At 42.4% G+C, this 27,050-nt stretch overlaps 2 protein-coding genes, 1 non-coding gene and 1 pseudogene across 3 annotated transcripts; 3 read left to right on the plus strand and 1 right to left on the minus strand.

Annotated features, from left to right (window-relative positions):
• Positions 1-897: 897 nt before the first annotated feature.
• LOC149095817 (uncharacterized) lies at positions 898-4,308 on the minus strand. The gene is made up of 2 exons (XM_089281445.1): positions 3,808-4,308; positions 898-2,157 (listed from the first exon to the last, which is right to left on the minus strand). Exons 1-2 carry the CDS (start codon positions 4,306-4,308, stop codon positions 1,330-1,332), a joined length of 1,329 nt encoding a protein of 442 aa, XP_089137571.1. The 3' UTR covers positions 898-1,329.
• A 1,183-nt stretch (positions 4,309-5,491) lies between these two features.
• Positions 5,492-5,563, plus strand: Trnah-gug (transfer RNA histidin (anticodon GUG)). The gene has a single exon. It is a non-coding gene; the product is annotated as a tRNA-His (tRNA).
• A 697-nt stretch (positions 5,564-6,260) lies between these two features.
• Positions 6,261-8,776, plus strand: LOC149095819 (uncharacterized). Its single transcript, XM_089281736.1, has 2 exons — positions 6,261-6,513; positions 8,479-8,776. The coding sequence occupies exons 1-2, from the start codon at positions 6,366-6,368 to the stop codon at positions 8,691-8,693; spliced, it is 363 nt and encodes a 120-aa protein (XP_089137862.1). The 5' UTR covers positions 6,261-6,365; the 3' UTR covers positions 8,694-8,776.
• Positions 8,777-15,699: 6,923 nt separating this feature from the next.
• LOC149095820 (uncharacterized) lies at positions 15,700-18,168 on the plus strand (annotated as a pseudogene).
• The last annotated feature ends 8,882 nt before the right edge of the window (positions 18,169-27,050 follow it).

Here is a 27,050-nt window from a genome sequence, read left to right on the forward strand (position 1 = left end):
CCGCCGTACCGTCCCATTCTTCCACCTTGTACGTGGTGACCTTCCCAGGACGCACTCCGCGTATCACAAACACCTCTTCGGTCCAACCGGGTAAATACCCTTTCTTGAATTGACGGAACTTCTTGTTCAGTCTCACACGATCCCCGACTTTGAGTTGCGGTTTCTTCAATTTCCCTTTTTTCTTTTTTTCCGTAAAGAGTCTCCCACACGTCCTCGCTATTGGCTAAAGTCACTTGATCGGGAGCCATCTTGATACTGCGATGATACGATCGATTGTACCCTCGGACCAACTCTTGTAACACGGGCACATACGTCATCGTATTCTTCACGGTGAAGTATCGGTACAAACGTTCTTTCAGGGTCCGATTGAACCGTTCCACCACACTGGATTTCGTATCCCCGCGCGTCGAAAAATGATGAATGCCTTTCTGCTTCATCAAATCCTGAAACGTCTTGTTGTAGAATTCCTTCCCGTCGTCCGTCTGGAGATTGATGGGTCTTCTACCTCCTTTCAAGATCTTAGCCATGGCTTCCGTCACCGCTTTACCCGTCTTGCTCTTCAAGGGCTGGACCCAGGCGTGCTTGGAAAACACGTCCACTACCGTCAAGAGATAACGATACCCTTTATTGTACCTTGAAATATTGATCACCTCGATCAGGTCGGCCGTCCACTGCTCGTCGATGCCGAACACCACCACCGGGACCGTGGGAAACCGACGACGTCTGGGTTTGTGCAGCGTGTACCCCAAATCCCGTTGCAGGACCTCGCGAGCACGTCGTACCGAGATCTTATTGGCCTGGGCGAATCGCGTCAGACCGCCTAGACTACCGGGTCTGGAAGGATCCCGATACCGTCCCAGTAACGTCCCGGTCGAAAGCGGCTTTTGCTTCTTCATAGTCGATAAAGTTTGTACACGCACTGTCTCCACAACTCGAAACGTTGCTCCCGTACCTCGAGATACTTCTTAAATGAATCGGGTTGCCGTTTCAACCACAAGATATAAACGACAAAACGCATCACGTTGGGTTCGACGTCGGTATAGTCAAACACCTCCAAGGGCGAATCGCTGAAATGGTCGGGGATGGGTTCACCCTTACCGTATCGCTCGTAGACACTAGTGCACTTGGAACACAAGGTCGTCCAACACCATCGATCGGCTATGGTCGTACACATTCTCGAGATCAACCAACTCAAAGCATGAGACATAATGATTTGAACCCAATTCTTTATTCACACTTTCTTATATGTACAAAAAACGTCGTGCCTGATTGGTTCTTACGTAAAAATCGACTCTGATTGGATAACACGAAAAAGAAGGCGAAAAAGACTTAGTCCGAATCTGAAAAGTAATGAGCATAGTCCGTGTTCTTACAATCTTGACCGTACTCATTATCACAGTCTTCCTCATAGGTATCCATGGCATAATATTTACAATTTCTCCAATCACATTTACCGGGTCTCCACTTCAGGGCTTCCTCCTCGTCCCCGTTCACATAGAATGCTTGACGCATACTCTCTCTACACTCACCACACAGGTCATCCTCCTCCGCTTCAAGGGCACGGAAGAAAAACCGATCCTTCCACAGATCACGCTGACGCATGATATCGTAGATCAACTCTTCCAACTTCAGACACGTTTCCTTGTGAGCGCACCTGTTGAACGTCAGTATCTCCTCCACCTTGGGACTCTGGTCCGACTCCTTCACCCGTCGTGACAGGTCGCGAGCGAACCGCAAGGGTTCAAACAGATCACGGATGACATCGCTCATCATGTACGTGAGGTGATCTGTGGCGATAAAACAGGCACGCTCGGCGTCCAGGGTGGGATCCCGACAATGAATGAATTTGAATTGACCGCTACCACTTCTGTACATCACGCGACACCACTCACCACAGAACAAAAACACGTGTTCGTTCTTCTTCATCATCTCCAAAATCGTACCACCCCAGTCAGGACGACGTCTCATCAAGAGCTCAAAAGACCACAGACTATCGGGTATTTGACCTAACGGTTCGAAGAGATTGTCAAAAATGTACATGTCCACTTTAGCCTCCGGAATGGCATCGAGATCTCTTAAAGTGTGTACCTTCTGATCCACGATCTGCTCCACGAGGTCCCGAATCTGGTTCGAGTTGCTATAGTAAGTCGTATTAACCTCTCTCCGACAGCCTCGTTAAACTTCTTTCCTTCTCGATCTGCCAACTTGGTGACCTCCAAGCCAGACAAATGAGGATAGCAACTACGCACACCCCAGTCAATCAAGTGCCTCTGGAGCCTATAGTACAAAGGAGAGACAAGACGTAACTCCAATTCAATTATCTTCCCGTGTAACGGTCTTTCGCCTTCTTTTTCGATTGTATCCAAAACGTCAGAAGCTCGATTCAACTGTTGTCTAAGATCTTCAAGGATCTCTTGCACGTCTCTCGCATCCAAAATCCTACAGGTCATCACCGCGTCAAGAGCAAGTCGAGACTGATTCGCTGCGTCCAACGGGCTCCTTTTATACCCGCGCTGTGGATCCACTTTTCACTCCGTACTTTCCCGGATCACGCGCCCTTTTTCAGATCCGCCAATCGGAACGAAGACCGTCACATGATCCCATCACACCACACGGCACCGATTGGTCGTCAAAAACGTCCATAAAGTCGAACCGCGCATTCCATCACGAGTCACTTTTCAGCAGAAGTCGTCATGGATTCACACGTCGAACCCGACAGTAAAAAAAGAAAAAAGAAGGAGGCGCGTAAGAAACTGCTCTTACCCAAGAGAGTGGAAGGAGAAGGTAAACTACAATCCGCCTTAGATAGATGGTTATTCAAAAAACCTCGTGCCAGACTCCGTTTCAACGAACGCGTCCTCTTCAAAGAGATCACCCCGGACTCGGTCAGTTGGACCACCGTCCCTCTCAAAGGCTTCTCGCGACCATGGAGCGCCTTTTCGATCCAACGTCAAGAATGTAAATGCCAAATGAAAAGTAACCATGACAAGCGAAGGCAAAGACTGACCCCCAAGAACGTGCGAAAAACCACCCACATCCTAGAAACCATGCGACGTGAAAACACCTTGTTGGGATACTAACTCGTTCTCTATCTTCACAGACTCAAAGCTACCTGCCATTCAAGGCGGATGCATGACCGTGATCAGAGAGTCACCTCCTCGAACCATGCAAGTCCTGGAAGCCATGGGACTCGACAAATTCAAGAAAGACGACCTCGTAGAAGTATCACCTGAAGTGGATGACCGAGGAGAATTCACCGAAGTCCAAGTGTTGGAGGAATTCGACCCCGATCAGTTCCTGAACCAACTGAAACCCCAAGATTCCATCTGCCCACGTTGCATGGTACCCCTGACATACGGAAGCGTGCGAACCCCAGACGGTGGTACCTGGGAATATTACCGATGCTCCTCTTCCAGATTCTACACCAAGTGTTATGTGACCTGCGGCGTCAAAGAGGTGGGCACTTACCTGAGACGCGTCGAAGAACAGACCCACCCCTGCTACAGGAACATCGACTCGGCTCGTTTCCGATGTCTATGCAGCAAGTCCTTGGTCTTAGCCACCTCCCACTCCCAGTCCAACCCAGACAGGCTCTATCTCAAGTGTCCCAAGCGTACCTGCAAGTTCTTTCAATGGATCGACGAATACCCACGAGGAGTCGCCGAAGCCATACTGATCAATGGACAGGACCCAAACTAAGAAAAGACAGACACAGTTTTTTGTAAAAAACACACTCTGATTTTTATTTCACACTATTTACACGTTGGGTAATTTGTCCTCCGCGTCGATCATCGCTCGCATCGTTACTTGATTACAATGGTTGAAAGTACTATAATAAAAGTCAATTGTGAGGACATAGCGTCTCGCTGTCTTCTTCTGTCTCTTAGTCCACGTGGACTGAAAGGGCTCAAACCCGTAGCACAGCATCAGTCGGTGATACGTAATACGGTCCACGGGCGGCTTCACTTTCACGTCCCATACAAGATTACGGCGAATGGTCAGGATAGCGTTAAATAAGGCTCGGCTAAAGCATTTCTCGATTCTCCAGCACCTGCTTTGAATTCGGGTCCAGTTCTCACTATGCTCGTCCATAAAAAACAATATCTGGCGGATCATCAACTCGAGCTGACTGGAATCCTTGAACCGCGTCAGCCAACGTCGGCCCGTCAAAAAATCCCGGATGGGAAAATCCATACTCCCATAAAATCGGGTCCAGGCCTCGTTCATTCGGTCAATGGCTTCTTCATAGGTAGTATCAGGCTTTCTCGGTCTGAAATCGTTCTGCAGGTATCTCTCCCTTAAGGCCATAATGACGCTCAATACAAGTTCAAAACTCAGAGTGAAGATCGGGGGCAACGCGGATTCGCCTTATGAAGATCCGTCCAACCAATCACAGATCGAGACCAAGTCACGTGTTACCTCAGACCCAGGGGATAGGGGGTATCCCCCTACCACACCCACTCACGGTAGGAGACTGGACACCATTATACCGTGTGTATAAAATAAGCGAGTTGAACCGTTCACTTTTCACTCTGAGTTATTTTCAACTTGTATGAGCGCCTATAGAAGACTGTGGCTCCTCAAGGTACCGACTGAGTATGGAAATATTAGAGCAGTGTAACATAGAGTTGACTACCTGGGAAAAGCGGGTGAGAGAGTGGATGAACGACGAAGAAGAAGAGACCCCTTTGTACAGGGACTTAGAACAACTTTTAGGTTTTATCGAGGTGGCCCTGGACCAACTAGATCTTTTGGGGCTGGAAGAGAGGTTGGGGGTCCTTGACGAGGACGATACCAATGATTTGGTGATTCACATAGACTGGGTCCGCAACACTTACCGTCAACTGCTTCATTTTTAGCTATGGAACCACCCCTCCACTGCCACGTATGCAAACATCTGAGACCCTGCTGCCGCCAACCGATCCTAGAATTAAGCAGAAATGGAACCCACACCAAATTCGTACGCGCGATCACGGGACCACTCAGAAAAGAATGGGGACTAGGGTGCGTCTACGCCACCTGTTGCGGGGTCATCTACGGCATGTACCACAATCTGGAAACCGAATGTTACGAACCCGTCTTCCTGGGAAACGGTTACAACCAGGTCCTGTCACGTGTCAATCACGTGAAATCGTTCATTGATTGATATCCCGAAGAAAAAGAGGGCGCCGGTCAATAGGACCGTGCACATGTCCCACCCTGTAATAAGTGGAATGACCAATAAAAAGTTGTTTTTGCTCTATTTTTTCAGACTCCATGTCTCGATTTCCTAACCCCCTATGTCTATGGTGCAAGGAAGGATACACTTTCAAACACAGTATCAGAGACTACCTCCTGACACCCTGTTGCGACCAATTCTTTCACGGAACCTGTAAAGCCCTCCACACTGAGCGGTTGAAACCCTCCGAAAGACTCTGCCCTCATTGCAAAGCCGTGAATTTCGGACTGCCTCCCGATGACAACCCCAAAACCAAGTCCTAAAGAGGTAAGCGCTTCGATGGTCTAATGGTTAAGACGTTGAGTTGTGGCCTCAAAGACCCAGGTTCGATTCCTGGTCGGGGCATTAAAATTCTTTTTTCTTTTTTATTCCCTATAGAGACGATGAAAAAATCACGCAACAAACCATGTACATTCTCTCTTTAAAGGATCTTTATTAGTTTTTGTTACAGGCATGAATAAAAATGTTTTTTCACTCTGATTCTGGTGTTTTTACAATTTGTTTGACAAATGCACGGTACGCCAACTCGTCTCTGTTGTCCCAACTGCTCTTCCACGCTTCCCATCCGTCCTCAAATCCCTCCGGCAACTTCTCCAAACACACGGGGTCTTTAAACGAGATGGACTGGTCAGCAAGCATCTTCTCAGACAGCATTTTTCTGAACCTCATCACCTCATCCGCCAGCTTCGTCACCTCTTTCTTCAGGAGGACATCCATAGCGTGAGAAACGGCGCATTTCATTATCTTTCCAAGAATACCGTCATGAACAGCATCCATCACCCTCGCGGCAAGTTCTTCTATCTTCTCCTCTTCAGAAACCTCCACCTTCGTCTCGCTCTCCTCTGAAGACATCTTCTAGTCGCCTAGCTCAAAACAACAATACTCACTCGACACTCACGCAAACCCTTTTATTCCCATCCGAACCTCGATTTCATGCACGGGACAACCTCGATCTCATGGATTGGCTATCTCCTTATTTGGACATGCGCGTCACAACCTCGATTTCAGGTTGTCCCATCTGCGCATGCGCCAGGTTTCGCGAATATCGGCCATCTTGGATTTACAAATTTAAGAGAATGTATGGGAAAATAGTGGTCACGTGGTATGATCCCTGCACGCTGATTGGTTACTGCCCCAACGAGCGTATATGACTACTGAGGTCGACAAAGCTCTCCTCAGACAAGTTGTGCAGGACTTCTGTGGAGAGTTTCCAGTCTTTCGTTTGAAAGAAGTTGACATGAGTATGTTGAGTTCTTCGGCAGCTGGTTTCAGGGACGATGGACAAACTCGTTCTGGTAAGCACTATCTAGACAAGAAAATAAATGAAGATGAAATCTGTTGGAAGCATCAATTCCTTTTTTTAAGTATTATATTTCTTGCACTTTGTTAATTCTATTTTATAACTGTGGTCCAACTGTGGTCGCATAAGACTCGCATGATTATTAATGTAAACGGATTTTTTTTTTTTTTGGGTGCAGTTTAAAGACTTACTATCTGAAATTCACTTATCCAAAGTTTGAGACTTTTATGAGAGAATTGACGATTTTACAAACCCTCACAGTTTTGTCACTTCGTCATAAAAATGAGTTTGCGAATCGCGAAGTCAAAATACATACCTCTTCGTTCGAGGGCCGTGACGTAAGTTACAAAGCGAGATTTTTCCCCATCGCTTAATGGCCAAAGCGCGAATTTTAGCGTGCGGGCCATAAATCGAAGGGGAAGATCAAGGATCCAAAACTTTCATTACGGACCGAGAAAACGAGGTGAGTAAGACAGTTATTATATCTCTACTGTGTGTCTGACGGGTTCGGTAACGATTTCTGTTCACGTGGAACGGCTTCAAATTTCTGACGCACCTCGAATACAAAACGAGTCAATGTAAAATCGTTATTAAGGTGGCCGAACACAGTTTTCGAGCGCGCTTTTGCTCATTCGATTCAGCACTCGTACAAGGATTCCAAAAACAAACATGCCGTCAATAGAGCAATCATTTTATTTACTCAACACCCCCCCCCCCCCAATCTGTGCTATTTTTCTTCATAATTGAACGCAGCGTATTGATGGTTTTAATCTCTTATTACAAAGATATGTTAGAAGAGGTAACGATGTAAGGAACCCAGGAATTCTCAGATTTTTCGTTGTTACCGAAAGAACCCAGTTAAATGCAGCGCATACGCAGTAAGTCAAAAAATTGTGATTGAATGGAAAATTGATTGCTCGGAAATACTCATTAGATTTCACGAAATTTGGCACGAAAATACTTACGGAAATAAGCAACTGAAGTATTGGAAAAAAATTGAACTTTAACAAAGGAAAGTCTAGATATTCCAGTGAACCTTCAACAAGTGATAATTAAAGATCTCTCTGTTAGGTTAGTATCAAAATGGTGTTAACTTGTGAGTATCTGTACAAGCTAGTTCCATGCAAATTGTAAAGAAAATCGAATGAATAGATTTTCTACAACTAAACGAAACCGACTTTAAAGGCCTGTATTTGTTTATTTATGTTGCCATGGTAACGGTACATACGTCAGCTTAACTATCAGAAACCCAAAGTTTGTGTTGTTACCTTGCTTGCTGCCATTTTTGGCGACAGAGGGATCAAGGGTTTCAGAGAAAAAGGTGAATGAAACACAGGTATCGAAAACTGTGCTCAGCCACCTTAAGTGACTCTTAGTTAGCAGGTTGTGATACACAATTTCAGAAGTAAAAGTAAATTTAAACTTTTACTTGCTAAAAAAAAAAAAATAAGAGCACTTGGCATTAAATTGAAAAACATTTTGCCACAAGAACAGATTTAAATTTTAGCAGGCCGTACAGTAGAATACCGCCCGCTAAATTGACCAATCACAGCACGCGTACTAACTGAGAGGTATTTTGGTGTCGGAAGATCGCGTCCTTATGGCGGAATGAAAGCAAGAGAAATGTATAAGACGCCAATATTACTTTTTGGCTGTATTGTTTGTCCGGTTTTCACCCTTCCAAAAATTCCTTGCTTACAGTGTAGAATGGCATGGGTCAAAAAAAAAAAAAAAAAAAAAAAAAAAAAAAAATGACCTTATCCACATTATTTTGGAGTAAAATCGACTCATTCATCTGTCCATTTTAAGGGCACTACTTTGACGGCTTGTAAAATCGTCAATTTTTGCCCTAAATGTATCAAATCCTGGAATCGTGTATCTCAAGCAATTTATGTTTTAAATATTTAAAAATAATTTTCACCTTATGGACACTTATTATTTTTATGCGTTCTCTTCACAGCCAGAACCATTCCTGCACATATTGGCTTTTGCGGTAACTGGTTTCCAAATCTGCCATGCAATCCACAACAGTGGCTATACAGTTTACAGATCCGAGAAAATCACGGCACTTGGTGGGTGAGAGATTGCAAGTTCGACATCCACCGAAGAACAGTATGCGGCAGTTGGAAACACAAGTTCAGTAGCATGGTTTGCTACACAATTCGTTGCCCTTAAGCGTACTGAAATGTCCTGAAATAAATATTACAAAATAGATTGTATGCGGAGTTATAAAATAAAATACAGTCTTGATAACTCAACTTGTGGAGAATTCGGATATCGTAAATCCACGAATCTAGGAGGAGACGGGGGACGCTCATTCGAGGGGCGCTCAAACTAGGGGAAGGGCAGGCGCTTGTTAAATTTTTCACAAATCGTGGCCTGACATGATCATACATCATCTGCGCATAATCAACAGCATTAGCTGTTTCTCGACATAAAAGCTGATCCTCAAGTTTAAATCGCGTTAGTGCTTGTGCTGTTTTTCCAAACTTATCGTGTTAACAAACTGAACCAATGTACAAATCTAATACTAAACGACGAAACCTCTACATCCTTTGTTGTCTCATTACTCGCCCACAAAACGGGGGGAGGGGACGGGGAGCGCTTATTCGAGGGCAGGACGCTTATTTTAACTTTTGGCTGACAGGAGAGGCGCTTATTAGAACAGGTAACTTATTGGAGGAGTGCACTAATTTGAGGATTAACGGGTACTCCCTTTCACTTTGCTAAAAACAAACAAACCAAAAAGCTAGCCAGCCAATTAATTCTTGGCCACCCCAGTTAGCACAGAGAAAAAAGAAGCTGGGGAAGCTACTTGGTAACCGGACGCGCCCTTTAAAATGATGGCTTGGCTGTCCCCTGGTAAAGATGCAGGGAACGCACGGTATACATTAGGGACACATCAAAGGGAGTTCACAATCTTTTTGAGCATGTAAACCAAAACAAAAATTTTGCACCCTGTGAAAAGGCCTAGGGACGAGTTTAGCGCTACAGGGTTTTGCGGACATATAGGTAGCGGTTTTCCCTGTAAGGTCCCGTAAAAGATGACAAGAGGAGACAAAGTTAAACGTTTCTTTCTTTTCATTTCTTTATTTACTCTCTTCCTACTCAACAAGATTGTGTGCTCCCTGTGGACTAACCGGCGTGATATTTGTCGAAAAAGATCATATGAACCATACTTACTCCCTCTATGTGTTACGATATAAGACTGCCAGTTAAAATTTTTATACTGCAACATACATTATTTTAACGGAACAAGACTGGATGACCCTGGAAGGCCGAAAACGATTGTCGTATTAAACAATTGCTAGTGAAAATTACGCTTATTGATCGGTTGGTGGTAGATTACCCCTATTGATTGGTTGGTGGTAAAGATTATTTTTATTGATCGTTTGGTGGTAAAGAGTACACTTATTAATGGTTTAGTGATAAATTTACCCTTAGTGATCGGTTGATAATAGATTACCCTTATTAATTGGTAGGTGGCAAGCTACCGTTTTTGCTGTGTTGGTGGTAAAAAGTACCCTTACTGATCGTTTGGTGACAAAGAGTTTCCTTATTGATCGTTCGGTGGTGACGTTAACCTTATTGATCGTTTGACAGTATATTATCCTTATTGATCTGTTGGTGGTAGATTACCCTTATTAATGGTTTGGTAGTAAACATTACCCTTAGTGATCGTTTGGTGGTAAAGATTACCCTGATCGATCGGTTGGTGGTAGATTAACCTTATTCATCGGTTGGTGGTAGATTATCCTTATTGATGGTTTGGCGGTAAAGAGCACCCTTATTGATGGTTTTGTGGTAGAGTGCCGATATTGATCGGTTGGTGATAAACATTATTATCGATCGTTTGGTGGTAAAGAGTACCCTTATCGATCGGCTGGTGCTAGATTTCCCTAATGTGATCGGTTGGTGGTAGATTGTCCTTATTGATCTTTTCATAGTAAAGAGTGCCCCTATCAAAGGTTTGGTGGTAAAAATTAACCTTATTGATCGTTTGGTGGCAAAGATTACCCTAATTACTCGGTTGGTGGTAGATTACCCTTATTGATCGGTTGATGGTAGATTACCCTTACTGATGGTTTTGTGGTAAACATTACCCTACTTTATCGTTTGCTGGTAAATTACCCATATTAATCGATTAGTGGTAGATTACCCTTATTCATGATTTGGTGGTAAAGATTACCCTTATTGATTGATTGGTGGTAGATTGCCCTTATGCGATCGGTTGGAGGTAGATTACCCTTATTAATCGTTTGCTCGTAAAGAATACCCTTATTGATGGTCTGGTGGTAAAGATTACCCTGATTGATCGGAGAGAGAGGAAAAAGGAGTTAGAAATCAGTTTAGAGTTCGATCACAGAGCTCAACAAGAAGGTTAAGGCACAAGACAAAGCAATCAAACAGTTTCAAGAAGGTGTGAAGTCGCTAACCAAGCAAGTAAATGAAGAAAAGCTAAGATCGGTTAAACTGGAAAGCCAGAACCGCCGAAACAGCTGCATGAACTTCTTTAATATACCTGAAGAGAAAGATGAGTCTTTCCAAATATCTGAAAAAGTTCTACGCAGGTTTGTGGAAGTGGAACTGAAACTAAGTAAGAAAGTTTTAAAAGAGATTTCGTTTGAGCGCGTCCATCGCATCGGAAAATCAAACTCCAACGATTCAAAGCCAAGGTCTCTCATTGCCAAATTTACGTTCCACAAAGACAAAGAATTTGTGTTAGCACAAGCAAAGAATCTCCGTGGCATAAACTTTGCAGTTCCTCGTGATTTCCCTAAAGAAATTGTTGCGAAAAGGAAGCTTTTGGTACCCATATTAAAGGACGCAAAGAAAAGCGGTCACGACGCCAGCTTAGTGTATGATAAGCTTTACATTAATGGACAATTATATAGGCCATAATTAGTCATCAAAACGTAAGATAAGTGGGCTTCGGAGTCAGTGTCAGGCTCCTGCTCGTTCCCTTTTAGGTCTACTTCGTAAGGTTATTCGTAGCTCAAAGCACTACTGGCGTTATATTCACCTTCGACTGAGCCACAAAAGGCTCTTTAGTAAGCTTATGCGTTTGAGTGTCTATGTGTTAGTGTATAAATATATGCATTTATGTATATTATTTATTAAGGTTAAAGTTATGTCCAGTGTGAAAGCTCAATGGATCATACGCTTGGACTCCCATTTCTTGAGCAAGATCGTTCGCCCATCAGTGTAAAGTAGAAGTGCAGGTATGTATATGCTAAAATCATCTCATTCATCTTTGTTTATGGCGTACAATTTGTCTTGCACCACGGTTAAATGTCAGGAGCTTAAACAATGCGCGTAAAAGGAGGCATGCTTATCAATGGCTACATGAGCGCAGGTTCCAAGAAATTTTTCTCCAAGAGGTTTATAGTTCACGAAATATGGAAAGAATACGGTCTACCGAATGGGGAGGCAAGGTGGTTTATTCCCACGGAACAAAACACAGTGCAGCACTCTCGTTTTGTTCAATCCATCCCTTGATGTTGAAGTGGAAAACCATGAAACTGACCAGAAAGGTAGACTAATTATTTTGCGCGCTAAAATCGACGAATTCAGGTTTATTTTTACCAATGTTTATGCTTCGAGCGTTGGGATTTTTTGAAACTTTAAAATTACGCCTGCGAAAATATGCCGACGAGAACATCATGATAGGAGGCGACTTGAATTGTTGTTCCACACCAGAAGACAAACAAGGCGGACGACCTACGGAGCAAAAACAACAATTAATTGATTCCATTCTTAATCTATGCAATTCTTTCAATTTATTGGATCTCTGGGGGAAACTTTATCTTAATGAATCGCTATTCACCTGGCAACAGAACTCATCAGCAATTCAATATAGGCTCGATTACTGGTTGGTGTCAAAACATATGCTTCCACAAGTGAAAGAATGTATTATTACTCCGGTTTCGTTTTCTGACCATTCAGCCGTCTCGTTCAAAATCCAGTCAGGCGATTTCTTTTAGAGAGGTCCTGGTTTTTTTTCAAATTCAATAACTCACTTCTAAATGGTTATTGTTTCGTGAAGGGATTGAGTAAAACGATTCTGGAGTACGAGGAAAAATGTTATTTCTGACGAATGAGCTTACGAAGAAGGCCGAAATAACTGTTTTGCCGGCACGGGACATAACGCAGCATGGGCTCCAGGCCGGTGCATCATGGGTAGAACGGAAGGGGTATATAAGGGGGAGTGTAGCACATGATAGTCATTTAGGCCTCTGAATCAACCCCGTTCAGAGCTCCGTTTTCTCATTTCAGTTTTTCAGGTATTTTTACTACACTTCCGACAGTCTTAACTTCGTAAAGCCTCCGTACGAAAGGCTACCAATCGCCGGAGCATGAGTCATGGTTCCTACCCAGATTTCCTGCTTTTTTTCTCAATGGGTTTTTTACGGCCAGTTTTTTCTGGCTTCCGTTCTTATCGCACTTCTATTGTTAGCGGTTGCTCAGCTCCGTTATTATTATCCTCCTCTGTTTTAGCGTTCTGTACTTGTAATTTTTCTAGTCTACTAGCCTAAATGGTACGATATAGTTGCAATTTGCCGGGTTTTTTGGTCCAAAGAAGTGGACAACCCGGCCTAACTGACATAATATGCTTGTCTATGGGGTTTTTGTCCAACGTAGCGGACACCCCAGCCTAACTGGCATGATATGTTTGCATATGGGGTTTTCGGTCCAAAGTAGTGGACACCCCAGCTTAACTGGCATGATATGTTTGTACATGAGGTTTATGGGTCCAAAGTAGTGGACACCCCATCCTAACTGGCATGATACGTTTGTACATGGGGTTTTTTGGTCCAAAGTAGTGAACACCCCAGCCTAAGTGGCGTGATAGGTTTGTACATGGGGTTTTTGGTCCAAAGTAGTCAACAACCCAGCCTAAGCGGCGTAATGTGTTTGTACATAGGGTTGTGAGGTCCAAAGTAGTGGACGCCCCAGCCTAACTGGCATGAAATGTTTATGTACATCGGGATTTTCGTCCAAAGTTGTGGACACCCCAGCCTGATTGGCGTGATGTGTTTGTAAATGGGGATTGGTCCAAAGTTGTGGACAAACCAGGCTGTCAGCTAGTTGTGTGCAAATTTATTTGCTCTGTAACCTTAAACACGTTATATTTGTATACGCAGGATATTTTGGTGCAAAGTAGTGGACACTCTAGCCATAATGGCAGTCAGATGTAAAGCTCATTTAGTTTAAGTTATGTTTGTGCGCGTCCTACGTGTATGTGTAACAAATGAGCTCAGTCGTCAAATGCATCAGTTGTATTCACATCTACTCTGAAGATGAGCTTTTCACAAGAATCCACAAGGACAGATTGTACAAGTCGTCGGCGATAGCACTTTATACCTGTCTGACAAACAGTTATTGGATGATTTGTGTAGATTCTTATTCTTGTAGTTGCTGTCACGTAGTTTGGGTTGGTCCTTGCCAGGCCCTCCCCAAATAAACTTATTTGCCTATTAGCTGTGTTTTCATTCGTTGTGAAGTGGAGACAAAATATACAGCTACTTGCAAGATAAAAAGCTCTACTGGGACATGCTGGAAATGGAAATCTGAAGCTTCACAATGTTATTGCAAACAAATCGCAAGGAACAGAAAGAATGAAGCGGCTGTGCTACAGCAACAATTCTCCTCACTGCACAAATTAATGTACACGACCCCTGGACAGGAGACTGTAGCAAAAATAATTTATGAGGTAAAACTGAACCTTGAACAGATTTCCATACACAAAACAGAAGACGCCATGATTAGGAGTAAAGTAAGATGCTGCGAGCAAGGAGAGCGTAGCACTCGTTATCGTTCCAATAAATGCATTACAAAACTAAAAGCCGAAAATCTTTCTCTGGTTACCCCCACCGAAATCCTGAAAGAGGAACACAGGTGCTACCAAAACCTCTACACTTTCACCTGCACAAACCCAAACGACACCTGTTTCGATTACTTCTTTGAAAGCCCGACCCTTTCAAAATTGACTGCCCAACTTTCCGACACTTGTGACGGTTTCTTAACAAAAGAAGAATGTCATGCCTCTCTAAAAGAATTTTCCAAGAGTAAATCTCCTGGCACAGACGGCTTCACTGCCGAATTTTATCGAAAGTTTTGAGAGCTATTAGGACAGGAATTAGTCGACAGTCTCAATTACGCCTTCGAGATCGGTGAACTTTCGATTTCGCAAGAAAGGGAAATAATTACCCTAATTCCCAAAAAAGATGAAAATAAAGTTTTTCTAAATAACTGGACACCCATCTCGCTGCTAAACACAGATTACAAAATTGCCAGCAAGGCAATCGCTGCCAGAATCGTGAAAGTGCTACCAAGTCTTATTCATAGAGACAAGACCGATTACATTAAAGGCCGCTTTATCGGACAAAATGTACGTTTAATCGCGGATATTGCACGGATACGTTAGAAATCTCACGCATAGCATTGTTTTTAGAGTTTGAAAAGGCCTTTGACAGCTTAAAATGGAACTTCATTCTAAAGGCTCTAGAGACTTTTGGGTTCGGCGCGCCTTTAAGACAATGGGTTAAGACTTTTTGCAACAACATCCAAAGCTGCGTTATTAATAATGGCTAAGCAACGCCCTTTTTTGAATTACAACGAGGCGTTAGACAGGGGTGTCCGCTTTCCGGCATACTCTTTGTTATTGCTGTTGGAATTTTAGCAAATTCAATAAGAGATGACCAGTCGGTAATGGGTATAAATATTAAAAGGAAGGAGTATAAGCTTTCACAATATGCAGACGACACCTCCTGTTTCGTGCGCGACATAGATTCAGTTGTAAAACTTTTCTAGAAATTAGAGGCTTTTAAAAGGTGTTCGGGATTAGAACTAAACAAAGCAAAAATGGAGGCAATGTGGTTGGGAAAAAAACAGTCTACAACCCACAAACCTCTTTGGCATTAAGTGTGAGTGTCTGGGCGTTTGCGTCTTCCGCGACTCGGAAATATCCGCAAAAAATAATTTTGAAAAAAGATTGCTTGCTCTAAAAAATGTCTTAACATCGGGAACATAAACATTGCCAAAAATTTAGCTCTTTCAAAGACAGTTTTTATTGCCTCAGTTCTCAGCGTACCCAGTAGATTTGTTGACCAAGTAAGTAAGTAAGCTTCTTTCTAGCTTCGTATGGAACCACAACCCGCCTAAAATTAAGCATTCGACAATGATTGGTAAGATTAAGGACGGCGGACTTAATACCCCTGACTTTAAAATTATGAATAAATCTCTGAAAGCAGGTTGGGTAAAACGGTTCCTTAATCCTCAAACGCAGTCCTCGAAGACAATACTTTTTGATCTTTTACATCACGTAGGTGGCCCCCTGCTGTTGGAATGCAAGTCTTCTTTAAAAACTTTGCCTGAATTGTCCTTCCTACCACTTTTTTCCGCGACGTCTTAAATGTTTGGGAAGAGAATATTTTACACACTCCTACAACAAAGAAAGACATAGAAAATGAGATTTATGAAATAATCATCTTATCACAATCGGCGGAAAATCCATTTTTTGTCAACAATGGTACAATGCCATAGTAAAGACCCTATCAGATATTCTGGACGAAGAAGGAAATTTCTTGTCCTTTCCTGAATTTAGGAAGAAGTATAAAATAAAAACAAACTTTCTACGTTATTTTGGGTTGTTCAACGCCATTCCAAAGTACTGGAAAGAAGTCTTTAACCACGACCTTGAAAACGAATCAGTCAATACAGGAGAGTCGACACACCCTTTAAACATTATTTTATTTTGGACTTGTCGACAAGCACGCTCACTTTACGTCTCCAAAACGTTCCAAAAACCTACATCCAAAGCTCGCCTAATTAAGGCCGGTTTTACTGATCAGAGCATCGCGGCGTTATACATTGTCCAGTTTAAAGTCACCAAAAACATAAAACTATTGATGTTTCAATTCAAAACAAACCACCATATTCTTTACACTCGCGACAAACTTTTCAGAGCTAAAATTATCAAAAATGGTGAATGTCAATTGTGTGGTGTAAGACAGGCCCTAGAGCATCTGTTCGTAGAATGTCGGCACGTCCAGTCTTTCTGGAACCATCTTGCCTCTTGGTGGAACTCTTGTAAGTTGCCCAAGGTAGCTCTGATGAACAAAGCTAAAATATATGCACATCACCCCGAGAAGCGATCTTTCCGCGCTGTCAACCTTTGCCTGATAGTGGCCCGCTACTACATCTATACTGCAGCCAGAGAAAGTGAATCCTACAGCATAACAGCGTTCAAAGTATTGCTAAAAAGCAAACTATCCACGGAGTCACCAATCTTTAAGAAAAAAATTCGTAGATTTTTAACGGAGCTCCGGCGGCCCGAAGGGCCGCCAAGCGGAGCCCCATACCCATATAGGGAAGAAAAGGAAACCCATGAGTTGATTTTCTCATGGTTATCAGGGTTAGCGGTATTGCTCGTGGGCGCGTACGCGCGACGACGACGACGACGACCACGGGGTCGCGCAAGATGGCGGCCATACTCCAGCTAATAGGTTGACAGAGACATGCACCCTCGGTTTGTAGCGGAAGAATGCCATTTTTCTTGGCGGGATTTTTAAAGAAAAACGATAGCGGAGGTTGATCTTATGTTTTTATGACAGGGTTGCACTGAAGCAAAAAGCAGAAAGCAAGAATTAACAGGCAAAGAAGTAGCGAAGAAGATCGCGAAAAAGGCTGAGCGGGCCAGCGCTGAGGAACGGGGCGAAACAGTACTGAACAATGCCGTGAATTATAGCGAGTCAAGGGCTAGAGAAAGGAGGTGAAATAATATCGAACAATGCCGTAAACCAAAGCTAACGAGGGCTATAGAAAGGAGGCGAAAGTACCCGACAAATTGATTCAGAAGACTGCAGAAGTCCCCATGGACAAGTTCAAAATTCGCGCGAACGTGATGCTGTGCAGCCGTGCAAGAAAATTCAAAAGTCACATGATTTGGTCAGGTGATGAACGAGAGAAATCAAACGTGCCCGAGTGTTATTAATAAGAGAAATTACAAAACAGTAAACCCAGCGGAAAGAAGTGGTTGATTCGTTGATCTATCGAAAATATTACTTTAGTTCAGTCTTCACAACTTTTGCTGCAAGTTTCTGCCTGGAAGATTTACACTGGCCGAACTGAATTGCCAACTTGTGGTAAGTGACTTTTGTTGTTGCGTTTGCTATGAAAATTAACAAGTTGCCTCGGGGATATAAGCTTATTTTCAATTGGAATCCATTAAAAGTCTTCCTTATTTGAAGCCATGCTGTAAGAGATTTTGCATCGTTTTAATTTCGCTCGTCTCTAAACAATAACACGTGGGTCGCTTTGGAGGTTGCTGTAAGTTGTAAGTAGTGGTATGGGCTAGTCCAGTACGGATTTGACAGGTATTGTGATGCAAATGAAAAAGTATTGTTATGGAAAGGAGTTCTATTGTTTTCTCGAGTTTGACGTATCCATGGTAACCAGAAGCCCCGCCCCCTTTGACGTCATTAATCTCGTTTCCGTGTTGACCGAGTAAAAAGCCTGGTTTCTAATTAAACAAAGTAATCACGCAATTTTAAAGTTAACCATTAACTTTAATATCAAAGGTTTCCCTAAAATCACAGGACAGAGCCGTGTGCAACTCCCTAGTGGATTGCGCTCAACTTATGAATGAAACTATTTACAAAAGTGTTTACAAATGGCACAACAGTTCAATCATGTCCACGTCCTCATTTGTTATTCTTTCATAGCCATAGGGATATGTTTTGAAGGTGTAGGGATCTATCACTCGTTTTTCGTACACAAGCTGGTACTTTTTCGTCTGAGAGACTGTGGTCAGTGAGTACTCTTTGGAGTTTCGGACGATGTGATAAGGTTTGTAAATATCAGTTTGTCGCGTTTTCTCGAGAGGGCGTTGAATTTCGTCTAAAACATTTTGCCGCAACACTTGATAATTTAACTGCTTGCTACCTTCACTGTTTAAAGAGATTCCCCTCACTTTGCATTCTTCTTTTTCTTTCTTCGTGAGGTAACCATACTTTTTCGGTCCCGCGGACGCAAATTCAGTGATGAAGTCGTCTTCTCCCAACTCGTCCTTGAAATCACCGAGAAAGTCGTCAAGGGGAGGATTGTTTTCATGAGGTAAACTGGAAAAAATAACGCTGTCGGTGTCTGTGTACTGTACTCGTTCTTGTAGCATGTCCAGAGCTGCATACAAACGAAGTCGAGCCCAACATGTCGTGAAACAAGCGATGAAAATGTTGAGGTTTGGTGAGACAGGTTCGTCATTCGATTTCAGTTTATAGTGAATTTCAACGATGTCTTCAGACAATACACTCACGTAGCAAATGTCATTTGCATCACTTTCATGGAATGCACTGAACCTCATAGGATCTCCGAACTCTTTGATTTGAGTTTTGTTGGTGCGCTGGCCAAACTTCCCCCACATGGAATTTAACATCATTTTTGCAAGGCTACATTTGCCGGGATTCTTTTCAATGTTGTTGCGGTTGAGTTCGATGCCCTCTTTCGCTTTGTAGGATCTCAGATGTTCTTGCTGTTTGACGGGATCATCGCCTACATGAGCTGGCCAGCCGCTTGCCTCCTCTTTAATCTTTAACCATGTATTTCACATAGTCTTTAAAGAGACCTTTCCTCGTTTCAGAAAAATGCCACACTTCGTGAATGTAAGTTATTTTGTAGCCCTTCTCAACGGCTTTGTTCAGTTCGGGGGTACACCATGTACCTGTAATTTGTCTTTCACTGTCGCTGTGACTGCAAACCCAGGACCGTTGTAGCATTGGTTTTTCCATCTCTTCTTGTACACAGGCTCTACATAGCGGGAATGTTAGTTTACCATTTTCACGCAGCGGAAGTACTGGATGAAACAGTTTTTCTGGAGGTAAGATTGTGACCTTGGCAATCCCGAAGTAATTTTGGATGTCTGTGTCTTCCGACTGAAATATAATTTCAGGGTGGCCGACAGGATACTCAGCATTCTTATTAATGAACGGATAGAGAGATGTAAAATCATAGTAATGAATCTTCTCTCCTGAGGCGATGTCAGCCAGATGATAGAGTTTGACAGCGTTTGTTCGTCCGCCGCAGAAGGCATCACGGGGATTTAGTGGCTCCACCAAATCGAGGCTGGCTACAAAGTTCCTGACGTCCCGCCTTTCTTCTTTCATTTTCCGCCAATCACACTCCCACATTTCGATGACGTTGTAACCTTTGTCACGCAAGAGTTGTAGTTTTTCCTGAGTGCAGAGATACACGTCGGCAGTGCAGCGATGCTCTAATCTAAGGTGTGTTTCGGATCTGTTGGGATAGCATTTACGACAGCCATGCCAAAAGCAACCTTGAAATTCGTAGACGGTGTTCGTAGTTGCATCGTAGCCGTCCACGGTGTAGCGACTGTTGGGGATACGGTATTCCCCATCATTTCCAACATGTTGAATTCTCCCACTGATCTGACTTTGTTGCCACAGTAGATATTCCATGGCAACTTTCGACTGATTTGTTTTTAGTCGCCAACCGTGGAGAGGCTCGGAAGCAATTGTGTTGGCTTCCATTCGGTTTTGTCGCAGGTCTCGATTGCATGCCGAAGCTAAAGTAATATGACTGAAGGGGTCAAACTTTGTCTCTTTTTCAAAAAGCCGTTTGAAAGTAAAGCATCCCTCCTTCAGTAATTTCACGTCCGACTCGCAATATTCCAGCAATTCTTTCTGGAAATCGAACACTACATTCTCAGCTATTTCTTTATCATGCCATTTCTCGAAGTCTTTACGGTCGTTGACAGACATTGATTCAGGCATGTAAAATTCTTTCTCGGGAATTGGTCCCACGTAGTCTTGATTTTCAGGCGTGTTAAACAGGTGAGGAAAATAGCCCTTGTTTAACTCTGTCAATCCGAATGTCTTTGGAAATGCAGAAAGCGGCATTTGAAAAAATGACAGAGTCAATAAAGTTAATATTGTCTAAGGTTAATTGGAGAAGTTTAGCTCCATTTCTGATTTGATTGAGGACCCTGTGTTGGCGATGATATTCCTCCACGACGAAATAGGAGTCGTAGCCAGAAAAGTTATGGGCCAAAACAGTTACATTGCGCGTGTCTTCTTCAGTTATCGTATCCAGCCATTCCAGGAAATCGCGAATGCAATCTTCACCTTTGAAGTGGAGTGGACAATTATCATCCTCAGTTTCCGCTATTAAAAGATTAGGGATGTGTTTGCCAGTGTCTTGCATCGCCTCAATATCGAAGAAAACGAGAATGGGAGGCTTTTCATCATCATCATCATCATCATTACGATTATCCTCTGCTTCGGCGTCGGTTCGTCGCTTGCGTTTTTTTTTTTTTTTTTCTCTTCTTCTTTTTTTCTTTTTTCTCTTCGGTTAGCTCTTCCGGTGTTTTAGGTATCTGAATAAAGCGTCGGTGGCTTGCGGCCTCTATGTACTCGTGGCAAGAGGGACAGTCTATGTAACCGCATTCATGTTCTTGTTGCTTCTTGAGACCCACCAACAACTTTTTACAGCTACGAAATTGCGGTGTTGACTGCAAACACTGATGTTTTTGGAGTCAGCGGTTTTTCCCTTGTAGGATTTCGTCAGACGATTTTGAAAACAAACATCACGATAAAACATCCGCTTACAGGATCCGCAGGGTGTAGCTGGTGGCTGATTACGACACCTGGCCTCTGTAAAGTCCTCACATCCCGTTTGTAAGCAGGAAGAACAATGATCAGGGTTGTTTTCACAGGCGTGTTGACCTTCGTTATTGTAGGGTTTGAGACACCTTGCGCAGAAACACCTGTTACCAAAGAACCCAGGTAACGCAGTGATCACATTGTAGTGTTCATTATCATACAACAGTACCAATTGTTTTTCCTGAGGCTTTCCAAAAGAAGTCACGCTATAACCTCGGGTAGCGTCCACAAGTAAGAGCTGATAATTGTACAAGGACGGCGTCAATGCAAATCTAGTGAGTTCCTCGTAACCGCGTTTTCCCATTTCTACATTAGCTTCTATATGCAGCTTGATTGCTTCATCTCTCTGGATAGAGTAACCTCTTCTGAAGCTGTTCCATTTAGGGTGATCATCCACTCTAGCTTTAGCTGTCACAATGGCGCGGGCGCAGCATAGTTCATCTTTGTTATCGATACTGATGACAGAACCTTTCAAACGTTTGAAAGTTTCTGGATTAGAATGTCCAGGTTTCAATTTTCGTTTCTGACCGCTACCGCGAGGAGATGTACGAACGTGTGTAAAAGATAATTGAAACGAATCATTCATTTCAAAGTTCTCGTTTGAGTTTAACACCTGTGACATTTGCTGCAGCAGACTGTCGACACGATCGCTACCATTTAACCATTCCCCCGCCGGTAATCCTCGATAAGCATAGCTGTTGACTAAGCGATTGCTGGCTAAATTGAAGTAGACACGATCAGCCGCTGGTATCCTGTCTCGGAGAATCAAATTTTGGATTGTTCTATGTAATCCATCAGCAATTGCTGCTGCCAAGTTTTGTTGAGGTATAAATTGTCCCACCTGACGAATGTTGGAGGTGTAGTGATGCTCTCTAACGCCCATTTTTTTGCTGTGACTATCTACGTACGGGTTGAGTACAAATTCGAAGCGTCCAGGTTCTGTGGTAGCAAGACTTCCCCCCATTTGTTCTTGATTAGAGAGTTGACGTTCTGTAGCCTCGGCGACATTTGACAAAATCGTATCATCGATAGAGTCGTCAAGAATCTTGGAGAAAATATAAAATAAAATAAATAACCCGGTTCATCACACATTAAGTACACGAAATGTATTTTTGTTACAACATATTTAATTTACCTGTTGGAAATAACTGTTTTCTGGTCCATTCTCAATAGCAATAATGGCCTCCAACAATTCTTCATCGCTTATATCCCCAAAGTGGCTCGACATGGGGCGAAAATCTTATCCAGAGAAACAAAAGTTTAGTCAACAGTCCACCATCTGCAAATGATTTCTATCTAGCGAGTCCCAACTTTATTGGTGTCGTTAACTAATCATATTACAGGAAATGTCAGCACATTTCCAACATCCAATCATATTGCACAAAAACGACATCATATTTTCAACCACCAATCAAGTAACATATGACGTTATTGATCTATCATAATTACATTCACACACGCAGACCACCCGAAAAGTTTACTTAGTTTGTTAATTTAATTTTCCTGTAAATGAATAACAATTACACAACGCGCATGAAAACAAATGCCTTTATTAGTCTTTTAGCGTCCGTTCAATTCGCCTTAAAAGATAATAGCCTATTCAGTTAAGCTAACAGAGTCTAATCATTCAACGTTTAAGATAATAGTCCATTGTCACATTCTTGCGTGAAGTTTTCAACTCGTATGCAAATTTCGTTATCCCCGCGGCCAATGGGACAAATTATTTGCATCGCGCTAAACTTAAATTTAGGAGTAACGGTTCCATTGTAACTTTAAGGTTTATAAAATACGATCGGACGAACGCTATAGCTTTGCTTATCCTAAATCCGTCCAGTGTTACTTGTGTTATACTGGTAGAACGTTTCCAAGTCCGTCAGCGAGCTATTCAAAATCAAAAGAACTTCATTTCAAAAACCGTAACCGCCTTCGAATTCCAGACCTGATATAAAGGATTACAGCGAGCTATTCAAAATCAAAAGAACATCTTTTCAAAAACCGTAACCGCCTTCAAATTCCAGACCTGATATAAAGGATTACAGCGACCTTTTCAAAATCAAAAGAACTTCTTTTCAAAAACCGTAACCGCCTACAACCTCCAGGTCTGATTGAATCACGTATTGATATAAAAAACACAAAGGTTCATTATCGTTTCCATTCATTATCAGTGACTATTCAAAATCAAAAGAACTTCTATTGAATGCTCACACCCTCCTTGAAATTCCAGGTTGTGATTAAAACATGTAGTGGTATTATAAAGCACAAAGGCTTATCCTTTCCATTCAATTTCAGTGACCTAATTCAAAATCAAAATAATTTCTTTTCAAAGTCCTTAGCCGTCTTCAAATTTTAGGTCTGATTAAATCATGTAAGTTAAAGTATGAAGTTATCTTTTCCATTCAATTTCAACGACCCATTTCAAAATAACGGTACGGATTTGTATTTGCCCGACATGTACTCCAATTTCAAGTTATATTTATTACCTCGTGAGAATCGTTGTCTTGGTCCGCGTTCTCAATAGAACGGACAGCCGCCAAGAGTGGTTCATCAATCAAATTCATTGCTGGTTTTGAGGACGCTGTCAACGCTGCAGTTTTGATAATCGATAATCGATTTTGTGAATAATAAGTGCGCGTCTCCACGTGCTCGAGCACAAAATTAAAAGAACTGGGGAAAGCATGTTGGACCATTGACTTTTATTAATGTGGTGGCTCCTAAAAGAGCCGTTTGGTTCTTACCTACATAAAGTCTGTAGGATTTTAATAGGTGGCCATACCTTGCTTCCTCTGCTTCAAGAAGACGTGATAAGGTCTGGAGAACGGATACGCCGTAATGACGTGGAATTTGTCGCCGTACGATTCCTTCCATGAAAAATAAACGCAAATCTCGTCCGTGGGAAAACCCCACGGACAGACTCCGATGACTTTCTTCATTTTGAATACGTACATGTAATAGTAGCCATGTCCCGTCTTGAAACCTTCTTCGACGATTTCATAATCGTCACTATCGACGAAAGTTTTTCTTGCCAGAAAGGCCACAGTTGACGTTAAATTAAACGTCCGCAGGAATTTGGATGCATTGAGTTCCTTATCCAAATCCACGTGCCTTTCATTATGTGCTCAGCATGGTCGTGAGATAGGATAACATACTCGTTTTCAAAACTGACCGCCATTTTTCCACGAGTGAGAATGAGAATATTTTTTCTCTACTATGCCTGATCTTTTATGAGCACACCCAAGTTGAGTGACATGTACCATCTATGTTTAGCGAGCCAATCAGAATAGTGCGACGCTCTGTCGAACCAATCAGATTAGTGCATTATGGCGGCATAAACGGTGGGGTAGTCTTTGAAATACCGTCCCTTTGAAAAACCCGTCCTTTTGAAAAAAAAAAATCCGTCACTTTGAAATAAGCGTCGCGCTAGCTAATATTACTTCACGCAAATCGAGTGAAATCAAGTCCAGAGTATTTTACAGTTTTCATTGCAAAAACATGGCGCAACGTCAATCCCGAAGGCTGCGTGGTTTGCATGCAGAAATAGTGCCGGAAACTGCCCGCGACAAACACTGTGTATTCTGTTTGACCGATGAGAACCATGGTTTCAATATTATCGGAGGAAATGTCCTACGCTTCCGATGCTGCAAGAAGTTCGCCCACCGCAGTTGTCAAAGAGAATGGGAAAGAAACTCGCCTCTGTGTCCCCACTGCCGAAGAAAACTAGGTGACGAACTCCCACCTGTGGAACTTAATGAACCTCGTAACAGAGAGGTTTCACCGCGACAGCGAGCAATAAACGCTCTTCAAGAAGCGATACAAGATAGGGAAGGACTCGAACGACGAATTAACGCGGTAAGTTTGACTTTTTATATATTTTTATATATATATACATGTCAGTTTTAAGGTTGACTTGACTACCACGTGCGTCCAGTGAGTGAGTGATAAACCGACGCTAGTTTTGTGCGCGTGGCACAAAGTCAAAAGGATTCCACATACACATTGTTGCTACGTGCTTACGAATGCCAAACATTAATCGTACGATTTTTTTCTCTTCAGTTCGAATTTGGCTACCCGCTTCCTGCAGAACATGTTCGATTTCTGATGGAGAGAATCTTATATGGTCTGATCCATTCAGCATTCGCTCAAATTAATGTTATGATAACATTAGCAATTTGTGACGCTGATACAGAACTTAATCGAGTCTATTTTCGCATATTTCTGGACTATGTTTTACCCGAGGAAATTCAAAATTATTGCAGTATTTTTATAGTGTATCACCAGCGCGACATTTATGATTACAGGTTAGAAAGCATTATATTAATGTAGTTTTTTCTTGCTTTGTTTCAGTTTCATTTTCCCTACCATATCAGTACGGATAACATTGTGACGGTTTTTAATGTTTTAGAAAGTGTCATCCAAAACATTGATAGGAATGTTTATCATGTAATTTTTTATGTTGCGACTTGCCATGTAAATAACCTTTGGGATAACATTCGTTTTCGAGAGTTTGTTTACTATTTATTTCCATGGGAAGTGAATCAAATCATAGAATTGTATTCTGTTTCAACCGACATGCATTTAAATAACGAGTATGTAATTCATTCAATGGATGTTTCTTAAGTTGGGCGCATCGATTCTAACATAATTCGGGCGCGTTGCTACTAGAGCTCACACATTGTAACTAGGATTTTGATAATAAACTTTGCTTTAAAATGAACACAGAGTCTGATATTTACTTTGTCAACTTTTATTGAATAATAATAACACAAGCCTCCAGCGAGTGATGTTTATCAACAGGTATTGTTATGGGAAAGAGTTCTAATGTTTTCTTGAGTTGGACGTATCCATGGTAATAGAAGCCCCGCTCCCTTTGACGGGTGAGGAATGACGTCATTAATCTCGTTTCCGTGTCGACCGAGTAAAAAGCCTGGTTTCTAACATAAACAAATAAATCACGCAAATTTAAAGTTAATCTACTTTAATATCAATTTTTTCCCTGAAATTACAGGACGTGGAAACTGATTATTTACATGACATAAGTTTGAAACCATAACTAAAACGCGTGACACTCGGTCATGGAACAATGGTGAATATTATCATTTAAGTGAAAACCGCAACTCGCTAACGGTTTTGCGATCGTTTGTTTTAACTGTTCGTATTTGGGACAACCCCAAGGTTCTAAATCGAGACAAGAAATGCTCAGTTTGTTTAACAAGTCTTTTTCAACATGACCTCCTTTGTAGGCTACTACAGTTCTTTTCCCCGTCTTGTACTGGTTGTACAAGCGCAGTAAGACAATATCTGCTTGATCTTGCTCATAAGCTCTCTCTTGGTAACGGGTTTGATAAGTGAGTCCGTGTATTTTATGCTTTGCAAAGCTCACTGTCTTTTTATCCTTGTGAGACAAGTCTTTGAGTGTTGCTGGCTGGAAGAAAGCATGGCGTCCAAAGTGTTCATTCCAAGAGTAATAACCCATTTCACGCACTTGAAATTTCTTTTGCACAAAGAATCCCTCTAAGTCTATGACGAGACATAAGCTGTCTTTAACAGAAGCCATGTTGTTCGAGACTGAAAATTTAATGTCTCTAGAGTTAATTTTATGGTATTTTTTAGAACCAATCAACGTTCTTGACGTGAATTATCTTGATTGCTCTAGTTTACACTGGAGACTAATGATCGCGCGGTCTTCTGTTTCCAGCGAAACAATCGCAGCTCCAACGACCTTTTCTATTTTGTTCCCTGACCTTGGCCATGACGCGTAACGTATACAAGTCTTCACGAAATTTCCTTTCTTTTTTCGGATCGAAAAGACGCCCTTTCAATTCCCGCGGAAATTCAATGATGTCGGGATGGTCTGCTA

Source organism: Orbicella faveolata, unplaced genomic scaffold, assembly GCF_042242905.1.
Source record: "Orbicella faveolata isolate gen_17 unplaced genomic scaffold, um_ofav_v1 contig_48, whole genome shotgun sequence".
Taxonomy (NCBI): domain Eukaryota; kingdom Metazoa; phylum Cnidaria; class Anthozoa; order Scleractinia; family Merulinidae; genus Orbicella; species Orbicella faveolata.